The 18,484-nt window shown below is 40.9% G+C and overlaps 1 protein-coding gene and 1 long non-coding RNA gene across 4 annotated transcripts in view; one reads left to right on the forward strand and one right to left on the reverse strand.

The window, feature by feature from the left end:
• The window catches only part of EDNRA (endothelin receptor type A), a 28,801-nt gene extending 16,524 nt beyond the window's left edge, over window positions 1-12,277 (forward strand). For 2 of the 3 annotated variants that reach the window (XM_083457471.1, XM_083457472.1), the window contains exons 5-8: window positions 2,998-3,150; window positions 4,438-4,571; window positions 6,601-6,709; window positions 8,778-12,277. In XM_083457471.1, the coding sequence (XP_083313597.1) occupies window positions 2,998-3,150; window positions 4,438-4,571; window positions 6,601-6,709; window positions 8,778-8,918 (537 nt within the window). In that variant the 3' untranslated portion in view covers window positions 8,919-12,277. Of the gene's footprint in view, window positions 1-2,997; window positions 3,151-4,437; window positions 5,649-6,041; window positions 6,710-8,777 lie in introns of all 3 variants that reach the window. The other variant, XR_014515143.1, reaches the window with a different exon arrangement.
• On the reverse strand, window positions 11,867-13,970 carry LOC310685484. The gene is made up of 2 exons (XR_014515318.1): window positions 12,769-13,970; window positions 11,867-12,722 (listed from the first exon to the last, which is right to left on the reverse strand). It is a non-coding gene; the product is annotated as an uncharacterized lncRNA (long non-coding RNA).
• Window positions 13,971-18,484: the final 4,514 nt, after the last annotated feature.

The following is an 18,484-nucleotide window of genomic DNA, read 5'->3' on the forward strand; positions in this document are numbered from 1 at the left end:
AAAGGATCCAACAGCATAAAAATATGGAGGGTGGGGCTATTGATGGCTACTAGACAAAATGTCTGTGTTCTACTTCCATTGTTGGATGCAGTAAGCCTCTGAATACCAGTTTCTGGGAAGCCCATGTGAAGAGATTGCTGTTGCCCTCAGGTCCTGCTTGCTGGCTTCTCACAGGCATCTGGTTGGCCACTGTGATAACACGATCCTGGACTAGCCAAGCCACTGGCCCGATTCAGCATGCTTTTCTTTTATTCACTGGAACACAGGAAGAAGCCGCCTTATATCCAGTTAGGCCACTGGTCCATCTAGCTCAGTATTGTCCACTTTGACTGGCAACACCTCTCTAGAGTCCCTGACTTCTTCTCAGCTTGCAAGCTTACATTGAATATCGCATGTACTAGGCACTTGCCACAAAGGTCCGTATAGTTAAAGCTATGGTTTTCCCAGTAGTGATGTATGGAACCATGAAGAAGGCTGATCGCTGAAGAATGGATGCTTCTGAATTATGGTGCTGGAGGAGACTCTTGAGAGTCCCATGGACTGCAAGAAGATCAAACCTATTCATTCTTAAGGAAATCAGCCCTGAGTGCTCACTGGAAGAACAGATCTTGAAGCTGAGGCTCCAATATTTTGGCCACCTCATGAGAAGAGAAGACTCCCTGGAAAAGACCCTGATGTTGGGAAAGATTGAGGGCACAAGGAGAAGGGGACGACAGAGGACGAGATGGTTGGATACTGTTCTCGAAGCTACCAGCATGAGTTTGACCAAACTGCGGGAGGCAGTGGAAGACAGGAATGGCTGGCATGCTCTAGTCCATGGGGTCACGAAGAGTCGGACACGACTAAACGACTAAACAACAACAACAAAAGGCACTTGTAGATGATTGCATGGGCAGATGTTTTATACATGGTTGCTGTATTATCGGTGGTTGTGTGAAGAGGCCTTGAAACATGCAAAATAGCCAGAAGGTTTGAAGTTTTTTTGTTGCATAGAGAAATAGTGACCAAGCCAACAAACTCAGACCAGTTCCTCGAGTCCTCTCAAGAGTAATAAAAAGATCTGGTGTAGTTACACCTTTAGGAATCCACAAAAGCACAGTAACCACTTTCCTGCTTTGTAGTGCAGAAATACATTTAATCCTGGCCCTGCAGGGTGCTTATCACGTCCAACTTCTTCAAGCACCTTATGACAGTGTTCCATGAAACAACATGAAATCAACAAGGAGGAGGACAGTTGTAAGGAAGGAGTTGTCTGGACAATAGAGGTCTAAACTGAGGCAATTCCCTCCCTTCTTCTCTGAGGCTAAATTTGACCTGACAATCTTTCGGTGTTATTGTTTCTAATTTGCTATTTTTATTGTTTTGATTCCATCTAAGTAGCTGAAAAAAGCAAACAGATAAGAATCCATTTTGGTCTAAACTTTGCCCTACTTTAACGTGAAATATCTCAAGGGAAGCATTTCCTTCAGTTCCATGGCTGCCAACAGTTAGCTAACTAGCACTTTCTCACAGCATTGCCATTGATTCAGTGGCATCATCTGTGAAAGATCTTTGAAATGAGAAAGTTTTACATTCAGGCCCCAGGCTAAAGGGCCTGAAGTAAATTGCTCTCCTGTGCAACTCTCTCCTTCCCTCACCCCCCCATCCCTCTTTTTCTCTCCTCCCCCCCTCCATATAGCCAAAGCCTGCAATTATAAAATGGCTAAAAATATTGCTTCATTAAGAATATATTAATTTGTGGTAAAAGCTTTAATCTTCCTCTTCCAAAGCTAGCTCTGCCGTTGAAATATGCATAAACAGAACGGCAGACTTCTGACTCCTTTGAACAGTAGCAAAGAACCACATGTAATCCTCAGCTATTAACATCATCATATTCCAGTGTGGGAACAAGGAAAATGACATCTGCTAAGAATTAACAACCGATGGGAAAATATTGTGAGAAAACAAGGATTCCCCTTTATACACATACCTTCCAGTGACCAATAATCAAGAGATAGGATTATGTTTGTGCATGTGTGTTATCTCTAGAAATGGCAAAGAAATGTTTATCGTTATTAGCAAAACTCTGAAGTGTTTTGTGAAAGATACTCACCCAAAATCTCCAGCAGCCTTTAACTTTAATTGGGAAATGTACTGGGATGTCCCAGCCACCCGCTGCTTCTTGTCACATAGTAAACATACCATGTAAAGGGTTACATTCTGGCCAGGAGGGGTTAAAGAAACCATACATTGAAAGTCACTGGAAACAGCAATCTGGGCTCCACATTTTCCAGACTAGTGCATGCTTAAGTGGCCTCTTTCTGCCTGGTACATGAGCAAGACAGTTAATCTTGCTACTGATAGCAGAGCACGATTACACTTACAAGACATTCTTAACCTGGACCTTTTGGAATCAAAGCCATTCGCAAAAGCCTTAAAAGGTAACAAAGCAGAGTTTTCACTGGGACAAGCTATTTAGCAAGACTTCTATTGCTCTTTGATTTTAGCACAAATGTTAGTAACCATGTCACGGATCCCTGGGATTTGAAAGTTGAGATTTGGGTCATTTTTGCCTAGTTGCTTTCTTTCTGCACATGCTTTCACGTCTACAAAGGGTCACAAGTCCCAAGCCAAAACAGATTGGAAGGTGCCTTGACCTGAGTAAACAGGGCTGCCTCTAGTCTTAGGCAGACCACTTCAGGGGACAGATGTTAGGGAGCAAAAGTAGCTTTCCTAAGCCCCCCTCTAGCTATTCTTTTCTGGGGCCACATAGCCTATTTTAGAAGACCTAATCTTGTCTGCTGCCTCAGGTACTGTAGAAGACACTATCTTGTCACAACTGGCAGTTGTATTTGTGTGTACCCACATACATGCGAGTGTAAACCGGGCAGTCGAATGGTAATGAAATGTTACCTTCTCCTACTGCTTGATTTCTGAATGTTGCCCTTGGCGGGTGTCAATGCAAGAAGGCATTGCATTGAGCAATAAGTTGTTCCATTTTGGTTCTCTCCTCTGCAGTTTTATGCCAAAGCAAAGGACTGGTGGCTCTTTGGTTTCTACTTTTGCATGCCGCTTGCGTGCACCGCCTTCTTCTACACCCTCATGACCTGTGAGATGCTGAACAGGAGGAAGAGCAACCTGAGAATAGCTCTCAGTGAACATCTGAAGCAGGTAAGGAAGGGAGGGAGATGCCTAGGAAACATTTTCTGACGTCTATTTTCCGTGCGTTATCTTTCCGAACTTTTTAGAGCGAGCTGTAATCAAAGGCATTCCCAAAATAGAAGCTATGGCGAAAGATGAGTTTTGACCCAAAGGTATTCAGGCAAACTCAAAACATAAGGGTAATCTCAAGTGCAAGCAGCTGATGCAGACGCAATGCTTCAGAGGCCAGACAGGGTTGCTTGCTTTTTTATAACAAGTGTGACAGCTTTGCTCGCTCACTTTCTAACCTTAAAATCCTACTTTCTGGATTCCTTGAACTCTAGTTAACAATGTGCCAAAGATACATTCCTACATTTTTGCTTCTCAACGTATTATCATTTCTACTTTAGCCAAGTCTGAGTAACAATGCATTTCTAGCAGTGATAGGGGATGATTAATGTAGTTATTGAACGTTTTGCAAATCCTGTTTGGAACTTCTTTGAATGTTCACCTGGCTCCTGAGATTGATGTACATCAGAAATCCACTGATGACCGTTCTGAAGCTGTACACAATAAGAAGAATTGGTGAGAAGGCTGCAGCAGCTGGCCATTAGAATGAGAGTGTTTCCAAACAGTTTATTGTGGACTCAGGTTTGGTCAAGAGTGCAAGTTTTGTGCAGAGTCCACACAACTCCATCCTCAACAAAATGCAGCCCCATACTATTTTCCCACTTAAACTGGATGCATCATTTCTGCAGAAAATCCAATAAATCGCCGCTGTCAGCACTATCAGAGAAATGGTAAATCCTGAATGGGGGGGGGCATAATATGGGATGCAGGAAAAACACGAGGTCCCATTTTACTTTTATTGTTTATCGTTACCTTTATATCCCACCTTTACATAAAGGAGCTCAAAGATGTGTTTTATCACAATAACCCTGCAAGGCAGGTTAAGTTGAAAGACAGTCACTGGCCCAATGTTGCTCAGGGAGTTTCATGACTTGAATGGGGATATGAACTTTGGTACTAAGCCAGGCTTGGATGAGGATGACATCATGTGGATGCTGTGAAAATCCTATATACATGAGCTGCACCAAGTCCACAGTAATCTGTGGTGTGGAAGGGCCCTGGTTGAAAGCTTCCCATGCATATGGCTGTTTCCCCTGAGTCATCATTGCAATATCATCAGTCACTAGCTTCATGCCTTCATAGCCATAAGCTTTTCTTATATTTGGACAGCTTCTATTTTATTCCCAGTAGTTTTGCACTTTGCTTGGCCCACATCTGTGAATTCATACATGTCCTTTCATCCTCCAGAGACGAGAAGTCGCAAAGACGGTTTTCTGCCTAGTTGTCATCTTTGCCCTTTGCTGGTTTCCTCTCCATTTGAGCCGGATCTTGAAGCAAATGTTGTATTCTGAAAAAGACCCTAAAAGATGTGAATTGCTCAGGTATGGTTTTAAATTTGGGTTGTATGTAATGTGCCGAGGGGGCAGGTGAATAGAGTAGCCTGAGAAGCCAATTGGCATCAGCGCATGTGCAACTATGGAAATGGATATTTGAAAGCTACTTGTTTTACATTTCATGCAAGATGGTTGGTGGGGCATTATTGGTTTGACTCCATATTGCTTTGGCCACTTGTCTGTACTTCTTTATTGCTTCTAGTCAAACAATTGAATCGATTCCTCCCTGATTAGCTATGTCAGCAGGATTTAGTGCAGACTGTAAAAAAGCAGACATCTCTTTTCCACAGATCATTATCCAGGTCACACAGAAGCATTTCTTATTATTCCTAGTATTATTTATAGAGCCATCAGTGTACATCGCGCTTCGTAATGTGGCACATTTGGATGTCGAAACGCTGCTGTGTGTAGCCGAACCTGAAGCTCATCATATCCAGGAAAAAATGTGGAAAGCGCTCCATCTATGAAGTGCTTAAAGACACGCACAATATTGTGGCTCTAGACACACATTTCGAGAAAGGAAACATAAAAGCACATAATAATATTACATCGCAATTGGCCTTCAACTACTTGCAGTCAGACACTGAAAAATAAAGGCACACCCAAGGGATCACTGCGTTCCTTTGCAGTTGCCAATATGCTTGCATGAACTTGTCCTTTTCAAATAGTTTATTTTAAAATACCCTCTTTTTACCTTATAATAATGGTGATTAAAAGGCTAGGTCAGGTTTTCACATCCCAGACCATACTTTATCTGTCCCTGTTTTATTTCTTAATTATTTCACCTATTTATATACCACTCGATACTCAGGATTTCTAAGTGGTGTACAGATTTATATTTTAAAAACCCAACCCCAAACTCTGAGCTCTTGCTGTTGCTGATGCTCTCCATCTTTCTCTTCTAACCCCTTACTTGCTACGAAAACATCTCTAAGTGACTTTAAAAAGATAATAACGTAACGTAACATAACATAACATAACATAACATAACATAACATAACAACATAACATAGTACATTACGTACCCCATAACGGGCCCAGAAAAACTGCAAAAAAACTTTCATAGCACATTGTTGTTGTTGTTTAGTCGTTTAGTCGTGTCCGACTCTTCGTGACCCCATGGACCAGAGCACGCCAGGCACTCCTGTCTTCCACTGCCTCCCGCAGTTTGGTCAGACTCATGTTTGTAGCTTCGAGAACACTGTCCAACCATCTCGTTCTCTGTTGTCCCCTTCTCCTTGTGCCCTCAATCTTTCCCAACATCAGGGTCTTTTCCAGGTAGTCTTCTCTTCTCATGAGGTGGCCAAAGTATTGAAGCCTCAGCTTCACGATTTGTCCTTCCAGTGAACACTCAGGGCTGATTTCCTTAAGAATGGATGCGTTTGATCTTCTTGCAGTCCATGGGACTCTCAAGAGTCTCCTCCAGCACCATAATTCAAAAGCATCAATTCTTCATAGCACATTGCATTTCACCAATACACAGCAACCATTACAGTGGTACCTCAGGTTAAGTACCTAATTCGTTCCGGAGGTCCGTTCTTAACCTGAAACTGTTCTTAACCTGAAGCACCACTTTAGCTAATGGGGCCTCCTGTTGCCGCCGTGCCGCCGGAGCACGATTTCTGTTCTTATCCTGAAGCAAAGTTCTTAACCCGAGGTACTATTTCTGGGTTAGCGGAGTCTGTAACCTGAAGCGTATGTAACCTGAAGCATATGTAACCCAAGGTACCACTGTATTATAGTCCACCAAATGCCTGGGAGAACAAATATGCTTTTACCTAGTACTGAAAGGTTTTAAATGTTTGCACCAATCTCTGTGCAAGTTCTCCACAGCTGACAGACACTTCTTAATACTAATTTATGCATGTGTCACAGTCTAACTTCAAACTGGACACATATTCTGTATGATCATATTTTTTGCTAGGTAGGTACCCAAGAAGGGATTTCACAAAGCTATATGTAATACGCTCCCAGAATGCGAAAGGTTGTAATGTTTTGCTTTCTTTCTTAACCCTAGCTTTTTGTTGACACTCGATTATATCGGCATGAATTTAGCGACCATAAATTCCTGCATAAACCCTATAGCACTCTATTTTGTCAGCAAGAAGTTCAAAAACTGTTTCCAGGTAAGGATTGCGATGTATTGTAAAGAAGGAAATTAAGCTGTCAAAATATGCATCTAAGGGAGAAAATGTGAAAGAGTAGCATTATTTCTTCCCACCCACTGATTGGTCACATAACCAATGGGAGACCCATGAGAATCTTTTAGTCATAACACATGAAACTCATGCAACATTCAGCAACATTTGCCTGAACTTGTTATTGTTTGCCTATATGTTATTCCTGAAAGGCATTTAGCAAAATTTAGAATACCGTGCCTCCCTTTTAGGCATTTGATTGGGGAGGGGAGTGTACTGAGGGATTTATTCCACAGGGCAATAGAATTTTGTGGTTTTATGAATTCTGTGGTCACTTCTTAGATTATTATTTCTGGTGCAGAAATTTATGGTAAAAAAAGTTGTAGCATGACTCTCAGTTGGCTCTTCAGTAAATGAGCAGGAGTTAGGAACTTGAGCTTCTTGATTCCACACTACAGATTTTGACCTCAACTTTACACTGGAGGGTTGTAAATTCACCCACATCCTTTCCTTTGTAAGATACAGCTTCCCATAGAGAAAATCCACTCCCGAGCTTTTCATAAAGAACTAAAGTAAAGGAGACCCCAGGAATGTTGCACTATCATGTCCAGACTGTGACCAGTGTAATCAATTCAGACTTTGCCTATTTCTTCTGCAATTTAGTCCGCTTGACTTGTCCGCCAGATTCCTTCTGCTGTCAGATTTCATAACAAAGAGGATAATCCTCTTTTCACCAACCACTTACTTCTGTTCAAATAAGCCAGCCTCCTCAATCTTGAGGAACCTGTTTCATTTGGTGGGAGAGAGAATTAGCTGAAATGCTCATCACATTTGTGCATGTTGTTTGTGAAAGTATCCCTTGTGCTTTGATTGGTAGTTAACTGTTCTCAAGGGCCATATTTTCAAATCTTCCCACTACAACAAAGCCATAGCTGTCAACTTTTTCCTTTTTTTAAGGGAAATTCTCTTATTCCAAATAGGATTCCTCACAAGAAAAGGGAAAAGTTGACAGCTATGAACAAAGCTCTCCAGGATGAACAGCAGCAGGGATTGATATAGAAGTATAGGAAGGATGAGTAAATAACAGCATGCGTGTTTTATATTGCAATCTATATGAATATGGTGAAACAGTAAGATTCAAAGTTAGGTGCACTAAAGCTCACTGAAACCAATGAGCTTAAACGTGGCCCAATCTCTATTCAGCTTATGGCATTAATTCTTTGGTATGCTTATTTGGAGATCTTTTAATAGCAAACAAATAAATATTGGTCCAGCTGGTATGCAGGAATGTCTTGAACAGCTTACTTAGGAAAAGCTAATATTGAATTCAATACTTTGACCAAATTGGGACTGTAGAATCCAGGCCCTGATGTACTTACAGAGTGACTCAATTCAGACATTAAACCAAACCATGACTAAGGAAGCTTGCGTATGATATGATGTGATGTTTGTATTGACATACCATGGTCTATGGTTGACTAGCAAACCAGAAACAGACACCATATTCTGAAGTAGTTTTGCAAACCATGGTTTGTGCTAACTGTGATTTGGTGTAATGTCTAAATGGGCAAACGGCGATTGCAGCTGCTGCTTTGCCTCCAGAGAATGCAATGTCATTAAGACAAGGGTCACCTTCTAATATTGACTTCAAAGAAGATATAAAATGGAAGTACTAAATTAGACTTTTCTAACCTGTTGTTTTTGACTGATCGTAATCCTTGACTTCTGATCCTGTTGACTTGGGGTGGTGGAGCTTTTGTCTAAAACATCTACAGAGCATGAGGTTGGGGAAGGTTGCTCTAAACCATGGTTTGCATGCTGTATATTTAGAAGTTGAAGCCATGGTTTGGGTTCCAAACTATGGTTGGTGCAAACCATGGTTTAGCATGTTGTCTGAAATATGCCTATATTTAGTATCATAAGAAAAAACAATCCAGTATTTTAGAAATCTAATTCTGCCCCTGCCCTGGAAGCTTCTGCTCTCCACTGAAGACAGGGGATGATCCTTCATAAAGGAATGGAGTATTAACATGGTTTGGAATTTTTCTCTTGCCAGTCATGCTTTGGCTGTAAGTGCTACCAGACAGGGAGTCAAGTATCATCTGTTCCTATGAACGGAACAAGTATTCAGTGGAAAAACAACGAACTGAACAATCACTACACAGAACGGAGCATCCACAAAGACAGCTTAAACTGACGTTTGGTGGAGACTGCACTTTGCGATGGGCGAAAGCAAAAATGGTGTACTGCAGCTTTATAAACAGAAAAACAATTTGGGACTCAATAAGCACATTTCATTTGAAGGCTCAGTGCCCTAGCACTTAAGTCCAAAGATGACCAAAGCGTCCACAAGTGAAGCTCTGTGCAGATTTCTAAATGGTAGCAAGAAAGCTTTGCCCTACCCCTTACAAAGAAATTCATATTTTGGTGAAAACAAGAAGAATCTGCACAGCATTCTGCAAACTATCAGCAGACTCCAGGTGGACATTCTCAGTAAGTGTATTGTGCATGCTGCCGTTTTGAAGAATTTTGTAAGTCACTGTGAGTCATGATGGAATTGTTTTGAAAGACTGACAAAATGTAGGACCATTCTCTTGACATGAGATAGTTTAGTAAGTGTATTCCACATTTTAAAGCATGTTCAGCCAGAAGCCTTTTTAATAGCAGGAGCCAGTGAGGCAGGGCAGGTGGGCTTCCATTGTCCTCCTGGCTTTCCAACACAGCAGGTCACTGATGCTCACCAAGAGGGGAGGAATGAGGCAAAAAGAGCTTGGTGCATTACAGTGCCTGGCAATGGGGGCATCAGATTGGCCCCACTGCCACACACAACACTGCAGCAATCTCCCCATGCCTTTCCCGTTCCCTCTCAGTAAGCCGGAAGACGCATTAACGGGATAATTGTCTTTTGTGTACATTGCTAGATGCATAGGACACAAACTGAGGGCCAAAAGGTACTGAAATAAAAGAAATATGCAGACTCCTTATGAACCAGGTATATTTGTATATATCAATCAGCATAAATGTGAAATCACCTTTCAAGACCCATTTGCTAGCCATGTTTTCATTTTTCTTATTTGATGATGAGCCTTATACTCTAATCATTCCCAAACTTGGGTCTCCAGCTGTTGTTGGACCCAGTGGTCAGGGATGAAGGAAATGTAGTTGAAAAACAGCTGGAGACTCACGTTTGGTAAGCCCTGCTCTAATCTGATAGAATCTGTTATGGGGGCAAATCAAAATGGGAATGCCACAGTACTTCTAATTTCTATCATGAAACAAGTGGAAGATTTCACCTTTGCTGAACTATTGCAAAGCACCTCAGTCTGCTTTCTGTCCACCCCACCTAAAGAGTTCCATAAGATTGTCTTCTGAGGCTGTGCTCTCTAGACTCTCATCAAATCAAATGTGCTTTGCTAGTGCCAGAGAAGGGGCTTTTATTGTGGCAGCACCAATATGTGCTTTTAAGGTTGCAATCCTATGCGCATTTGTGTTAAGAGTAAGTCTCCGTGGGACACCTTTTCTGCTTTCATGGTTGTATTTTTAAGTTGCCTTGTAATTATTTTTTTTTAAGACAGGGAATAACTATATACACATGCACTTTCCCTACACTGTTTTTCCTATTTAAATTAACTGCTTAAGACTGCTATGAGGTTCCTGTACATTTCCCCCCATGGGTCAAAGAGCAGCATTGGAGGGTCTGTTTAGATAGGGGAAACAGCTCAGGCAGGAAAGTTAAACCTCCCTTCTCCAAGCCTGTGCTCCTATTCTAGTTTGGTGCTGCCTATGTCTGCTCTGAACTAAAAAATCTGGAGGCCCTGATAGCAGCCCCCCCCCCCCAATTTCATTTAGTTGCACCCTAATCCACCAGCTCGTATGGGTATTGTAACATGAATGGGGAATATGCATCCAAGCATGCCTTGGCGAAATATTGTGTTCGTGGCCAAATCCCTCATGGTGGAAAACCAGGGCGAGTGCTTCTTGTGATGGTGGGGTTGATTTAGACTAGATTGAAATTTGCACAAGGCTTCTTAATAAAAATTAAACAAGAAAAAATCCCCAACAAATACAAGGAACTCCTGAAAGTAAGCACATTGTAAAAGCATTTTCTATATCCTTCTTTGCTCCTGTTGTTTGTGCATCAAAATCCCCTTTTGAGTACAACAGTGATAGAAAAAAAATTTGTTATCTCCACATTGCTTTAGACCATCCAGTATTTCAGTTTTGCTACAAACCATTCTGCTCCCCTCGGTTTTGCAGTGCATATCCAGCTCACAATGGCTCCAGATCTTATTGTCTGATATGTGAGTCCTATTAGCTTTAGTGGGAGATACAAATAAGTAATGAAGGTTGCAACCAATATGTTCGGAATTGCACAGGGAAATCCTGAAATCAGTCCCAACTGTTATTACCTCTTCTGTACGTGAGTTGAGGGGGGGGGGGTTGGTCACTTCAGGCATATTCCATTGTTCGGAATTCATTTGCAACAATTATAAATCAGCCAGACCACTGCTGTTGGCAATGCAGCATTCTAAAGGTGTTAAATTTTGATATCTTATCAGTTTTCCACTTTGAATTGATGTATGTTGCCTTGAGCATCTCCTGAAGGAACCGGCAACTCACAAATACAATAACAACAAAAAAGTGATATTTGAATCCATGTAACTGCATAATAACATCCTCATCATTGTCATAACCTCTACCATGTGGCAGGGGTTCTTTTTGGCTGCTATTGCCATACAGGTAGCATTTTATTAGCCATCAAAATGTATTACATCTAGCAGTGTAGTATACAATATGCATGCCACAGGAAAACTGCCAGGAGATTCATAGCACCTGTGATGCTTAGCTGAGGAAAATAGCCATGTGAATGGCTGTATTTCAAGTGGAAGACACAATTCTGTGCATAATTTACTAAGTCAGATGCAAATCAATGGCTGGCCTAACTTTGTGTTGGGTTTAGGCCAAAGTGCCTACAGTTAAATCTGCTAAACAATTCCGAAAAGCTTTACAGATAGAGTGTAATATTGTAATATGTATGTATGTATATATATATATTTAACTATCCTCTGTAAATGTCTATGTATTTTTATGAGTGCTTATTTTCATGGCTTCTGTCTGTTTGTATACATATGTATATGTTCATGATTTCAAGCAAAATAGTAATATGTAATTTTTAATAGGAACAAAAGTTTTTAAAAATTGTATTCTAAACAGCCTACGCATAACACTGTAGGAATATAAATATCCTTATATAGTGACATAAATAACTTTTTCTGGTTCCGAGACAGTGGAGTCAACTTCAATGTCAATATGACAGGACGTGCAATGTGCTAACAATTTGATTTCTCTAGAGAGCCATTTATACTCCTGATTTTACCACTTCACATTGCAGTGGTTTACTAGAGCCATGAGTAGAGTGAAATATTTGATTTTTCATTCCCCCCTCCTCCTTTCCTCAGCCCTTTGAAAGCCTGCATTTCCATTACCACAATTCAGGAAACCATATTTCTGTTACCACACTTCTAATTGTAATAAAAGGACTCTATATTCTTCGTGCTCCTTTCTCAGTAGCATAATTATTCTTATTATGAGCTGGCCCTGTCGCTGGGCAGAGAGGGGCAGCTGCCTCAAGTGAGGAATGCTGGAGTGCTGTTCCTCCTAGCTGTTTGCTTGAGTTACAGTCTACGCCGTGAGCCCTAAGCAAAGCAGATGCCCTCAGTGGAGGATCACCAGTGTTGAAGTAGGATTCAGCTGCTAGTACAATTGTATTCTGTGCTTGGAATGGGGATGGGACAACAACCCGTCCTTCAGTGGAAAAGCGTCTTGGTTCTACCCTGTTAATATGCATTCCCTCTATTTCCAATATTCAAAGGTAAGTGCTAAATGACAAAATGACAGTAGCCCCACACAAGAGCAGCAGGCTCAGGGAAACTTGAAGTACACAAAATATTTAATGAGCATGCTCATTGGCCATGGAATGCTACTAGATAAGAGTTACTTCCTAATCACAGTCTTGGGGCAGCAGCAGACAAAATGCAGGTTCATACAAGCACCATTGTAGTCTCCCACTAGCTCAGCCTATGCCATAATTTTCTCTGCCTTGCCCTGCCCATCTTGCTGCACACATGGTACCTAGGAAGCAGGGCCACAAAAATCAAAGCAAAATGTGTCCAATTTGCAGCCACGGCTCAGCAGAAAAACACAAGCTCGGTATAGCATACACAAATAAACCTATATGAAGCCTTGACTCCGGTATCACAGTCGAAAGACACATATCTGAGACAACACCTCAATATATCCTTATTCGGATAACTGACACAATCATGCCCCAGAATGTTTACCATATTAGTTTGGCTTGATTGCCATTGCCTACTGGTTTTCTCCCACCTCATGGTAATACTGTTCTGCTTAATTTATCACATCAGCACCAATGAGGGATGAAGGGAAACAGAAAAACATTGATCTGTTAGGACCATCTCCCCTCACTTTTGTTTATGATCTTAATTGTTAGTTGCAGACTCTCCCCCAAAATGAGCAATGTGGAGAAACCACTAGCCTCCTACACTGTGTGTGCTTGGCCCACCAGGAAAACAACTAAGGTGAGTAACAAAGTGTCACTGTTCCATCTACCAACCATGAGAAGAAGACAGCTGAAAGAGTCTGAGCATTTACTGAATATGGACAGTGGAAGAGACATTTCTGCAAGCAAGAAAAACAAAAATGAGGTTGCCATTCTTTATGTATACGTAATTACAGGTTCTGAAATGGCTTTATTTATATTAATATCCATTATTTATTGTAGTTATGTCCCACTTTTCAATCAAGATGGCTCACAAAGTGGCTTGCAAAAAGGTGCAAACATAAAGGAATGTGTGACACAGCCATACAATCTTCTCTGGTCCCTGGCAATGGAAGCCCAGCTTCCAGGCACCAGATGTTGCTAGGCTTCAACTCCCATTAGCCTCAGTGAGCATGGCCAGTGGGCAGAGAAAAGGGAATTTTAATCCAAAAACATCTAGAGGGCCACAGATTCCGCATTCCTGCTTTGGAGGGAGAAGAAGAAGAAGAGTTTGGATTTGATATCCCGCTTTATCACTACCCGAAGGAGTCTCAAAGCGGCTAACATTCTCCTTTCCCTTCCTCCCCCACAACAAACGCTCTGTGAGGTGAGTGGGGCTGAGAGACTTCAAAGAAGTGTGACTGGCCCAAGGTCACCCAGCAGCTGCATGTGGAGGAGCGGAGATGCGAACCCGGTTCCTCAGATTACGAGTCTATCGCTCTTAACCACTGCATCACACTACATCCCTCTCAATGGAGGGAGAAGGCAGAAAGAATATGGGGCTGGCTGGTGGTAAAGATACTATCCCATGGAAGCAAACCTTACATTGATCTAATTAGGCTATTTAGGATCTATTTAGGCTAAGATATCTTCAAAAATATATTTAAAACAGTTGGTCTTGTACAAAAGAAGACTCCTTCTACAATGTACTTTACCCAATGTACTTTAGTAATCCATGGGAAAGCTCCAAGTTCGGTCCCTGGCATCTCCAGTAGGTCTGGAGGAGACTCCAAAGCAAAACCTAGGAAAGCTACTGGCAGGCAGTGTGTATACAATACTGAGCTTGATGGTCCAATGGTCTGGCTCAGCTTCCGTTTGTTCCTAAGGCCTGACTCAGTAGTATAAGGCAGCTTCCCTTGTTCCTAACACTATTGACATAAAAACAAAGACAGTCAAAGCATTAAAATCAAATATGATGATATTATAGAAGTACATTTTTTTGTAAGGTCAGATAGAGTGATATCTCCCAAAATGGCACCATCTGCTAAGTGTCTACTTGCCTTGCCTCACATAATCCCACTAAGGGAACTGTACCATTGCAAACACGGATCAGCAGTTATCTCTTAATTTGTGCCTTTTCGGCCTATTAAAAAGGGCAGATATTTTTACAATTGGTGGGGCACACGTAAGACACCATAAGGAAGGGGCTTGACAAATCTTGATACAATACACAGACGCCATGTGTACCACTGAAGAAGCCGAAAGGGGGGGTGATCTAAAAATGTAGGTCAACTGCTTTTTCTCTAGAGAAAGATGAAAAGTGAACTGACCTCCGAAACCTCAGTCAACTGTCAGCAAGATTTCTCTCTCCCTCCATGTAGACATGATTGCTGTTGAAATCAATTGCTGCTTGATTCACACTTTCACAGCTTTATGCGTTACAGCAGTCACTGTTAGTCTCCAGTGGCTGTTCTGTACAAAAATATATCAAAATTCCACTTCCCACTGGAATTCTATGCACACTGCACAAATGCGCTTGGCTATGCTGGAATTCCAAACCAACCTACTTTTTGAGGTTGCTGCTCCTTAAAGAGTTCTTTGGCATTCTTTCAGGGGAAAAATTAGTTTCAGAAAATTGCTCCATTGGTTTTCCCGCCATTTTTGACTGTTTTCTGAAATCGTTTCAGAAAGTTCCTCAAACAGCTGGAAAAAGCATAACATTTAACCAAAGTTTGGTAAATTGTTGAGAAGTGAGTCTTGAGAAGAATATATTAACTTCTTCTCTTTCAAAAGAAATGTATAATGGGCTCCAGTTTTATAGATCAAACATTTCTTGTCACTTATTTTACAATTTATACCCCCATGGTAGTAGACTGATACCTTTTCTTCTTATACCCTGTGTTGAGAAAGTAGTGAACTGTCCACACCCGGCTAGACATAACATCCTGCCAGCAAACATCTCACAATCACAAACATCTGTTATGTACCTCTTTCACAATCCCCCTTCTTTTATGGTTTGCTTAACTACCAGAAGCAGTCTGCAGCTGCCCCTCATCTTTCCAAAGCAGGCCAAACAGACATTTACTAGCTAGATAAAGAAAAACTCACAAACTCCCCCCCCCATGATGCATAATCCATTCTTTTGCCTCAAATGAAAAGCAGTTCTATCCAGAGATTTCTTTGTTTTAAGTCATTTTAAAAGCCCTACTTGATCTGCTTGCCTTTATTCACAATGGTGACTGTTCTGTATAATAATAGATCAGCATGCACAATAATGCCTTAACAAAACGATGTAAAATAAGACAGAGAATACAACATGTAGCACATATATATCTAAAGTCAACATTTGGCATCATTTTACTTTCTTTCCACACTTCTCATACCACACCCTGTCCCTTAAAAAGAAGGATCTAGTTTTTTTCCCCTCTCTCTCTTAATCACATTACTCTCCTCTCAGTCACGCTGCTGAAAGATAATGGATACATTTGAAATAATCAGGTCTGTCTCCATTAAGCAGCTGCAGGCAGTTTCTTGACCCACAATCAACAGGACAGCACTTGTCATTGTCCTTCTCATAGAGTGAACACATGGGTTTGCATTCATTTGTTCTTCTTGCCTAGTATCATCTACAAAAGTTTTTTTTTTCCTTTTAACTGCCTCAGTAATTTTATACTTGTTTATATTAATTCCCAATTGGCATATTGCTGTCCCATTTATGCAGCTAAGAGCAATCCTTCTGGAGTTCTGTGCTTGAACTTCTGCCATCCTGAATGTTTTGGTGTGGTGTCATCTGTAAACTTTGCCACCCCATTGCTCACCCCTGACTTCAGATCATTTAGGACTGTTCTAGGGGACACTTGGCTGTCTGTCTGAAGTCATCTATTATGCTAATGGAGACAAGAGTGAGTTGCACCATGCAAAGCAGGCAAGGATCAAGTTCCAAAAACAGAAACTGAAGATCAGAAGGATCAGGAACAAGTTGTGTAGCCGAGACAGGCAAGTAGTGCGAGTAAAGGAAGCAACAGCAAGGCAAGCTACTAAGTGTGAAGGATGGCTCTTAGGTTATTTTTTTATCTGTTTTCATGAACCAGGATTGGTTCTTTGGCTCAGCTGACTGAATGCAGCCTAGGTGGTCCCTTTGAGGAACATGGTTCAACCACGAGCTTGATAGCTCATACAGTTTTCAGAGATAGCTCATAGGGTGTTCCAGACACCCTAAATAGCATTGGTTCCACTACAGATCCTTGGAAAAAACCTGTTGCTTACTTTTGTCCATTGTGAGAAATGACCATTTATTTTTCTCCATTGCTTCCTGTTCTTTAACCAGCTACTACTCCCCATTAGCATTTGTCCTTACTGTTTACCTAGGAGATTTTGGTAGGGGACTTCATCAAGGTTTGTTTTGTTCTTGAATTTGTCTGCATTGATAACAATCCTGTACAGATCTTTCTGCTTTAAGCATAGGCATTAAAAAGAACCCCTTTTAAGAATTTTTACCTGAATCACACTACAGAAGAATTCTGGAGAGACGAGTGGTTATAAAGACGGGGGAGAATAAAATAGCTAATGTGGACATGTATTTTATATTAGCTTTGCAAAGATGTATTTAACTGCAGATAATACCACAAAAACTTGTGCATTTGATTAACTGTAAGCATTCATTATGGAATAAAATGATGGAACAGACATTTTTGAACAGAAGCATAGGCAAACATGGAGCTATATGATGGTGAAAATAGACTTTGATCCTTGTAAATGTAGAAACAGCACTGTGGCTGGAAGACATTCATCTTACTAAACATATCCCTAGAAGCTGCTTTTTCTGAGATTACATACTGACTGAAAAATAGTTTTGAGCAATCAAGAAAAGAATTTTTAAAACCTGTCTCCAATAGCAGTGTTGATTAGCATACGAGGGTATTTGTGGGTGCCTGCATTGACTTATTTGCTTTTGTGCTGGAGACTAAAGACATCTATAAAAGACACTAAAACTGGGCCTCCGGAAAAATAAATGTCTTTAATATTTTTAAGTGGCCTGTTGGGCCTCCTGAGTCTTTCTGACACATCATTCTCAGACCAAATACTGACTGGAATACTGCCAAATAGCTCTTTTCCCACAAAACTTTAATAAACTTTGAGTGAAAACTGGAATTCAGTCATGCCGTTCCCAGAAGAAATCCTGACCTTGTTTCTCACTGAGGTGGCAAACTGTGCATGGACTGTCACATGTTAGGTATAGACTCCTATGACTGAACGCGGCTCCATACAAAAAGCTCCCTGTATGCAGGAAGCTGGCATGTTACAGAGCAGGCAAAGGGAGAAGCCTTCATCTTCCTGACATCTGGCTTTCTTTGTGAAGTAGCATTCAGTTAAATGATAGGAGTCCCAACCTGTAGTATGATATGGTGCACAGATTAACATCTCAGTGAAAACTCTTCTGGAAGCCATTTTCTTGTGGGCACAAGAGATGCGGTAGAGGTTTTATAAAATAAAATCACAAAAAATAGTTGATATCATTTTAAAACACCTCAGTTGAAAAAAAATTCCAATTGAGCATCAGCATAAATAAAGAAGTATTCCCAGACACTTTAAGGTTTCCCAGATCAGAAGAAAACCAAACTAGCGGCTTTCACGGATGCAGCATTTTACCATATTTTCTTTCTAATGCTCAAAAAAAGTTCACTAGTTTTACATAATTGCTTTGCAAAGGTGTGAATGTAACTTCTATAGCTTCTTTATTTTAAAAGGTCATTAATCACATGAAAGACAGGATTTCCTTCAATACCTTTAGATTTTTATACGGCAAGCAGAAGACATACTTTTCTTGTATTAAAACACTAGTAATGGCACTTGTATTAAAAATTGACCACAATTAAATATATCCAAAAGGCTATAATCAGCTTTAAAGTCTCACGGGCTTTTAAGTTTCTCTACAAGAGATAATTGAAGAACATTTTTCCCCTGAACTACTTTGATGTCAATTA

The sequence above is a fragment of the Podarcis tiliguerta genome (assembly GCF_965153285.1).
Source record: "Podarcis tiliguerta genome assembly, chromosome: 9".
Classification (NCBI taxonomy): Eukaryota; Metazoa; Chordata; class Lepidosauria; order Squamata; family Lacertidae; genus Podarcis; species Podarcis tiliguerta.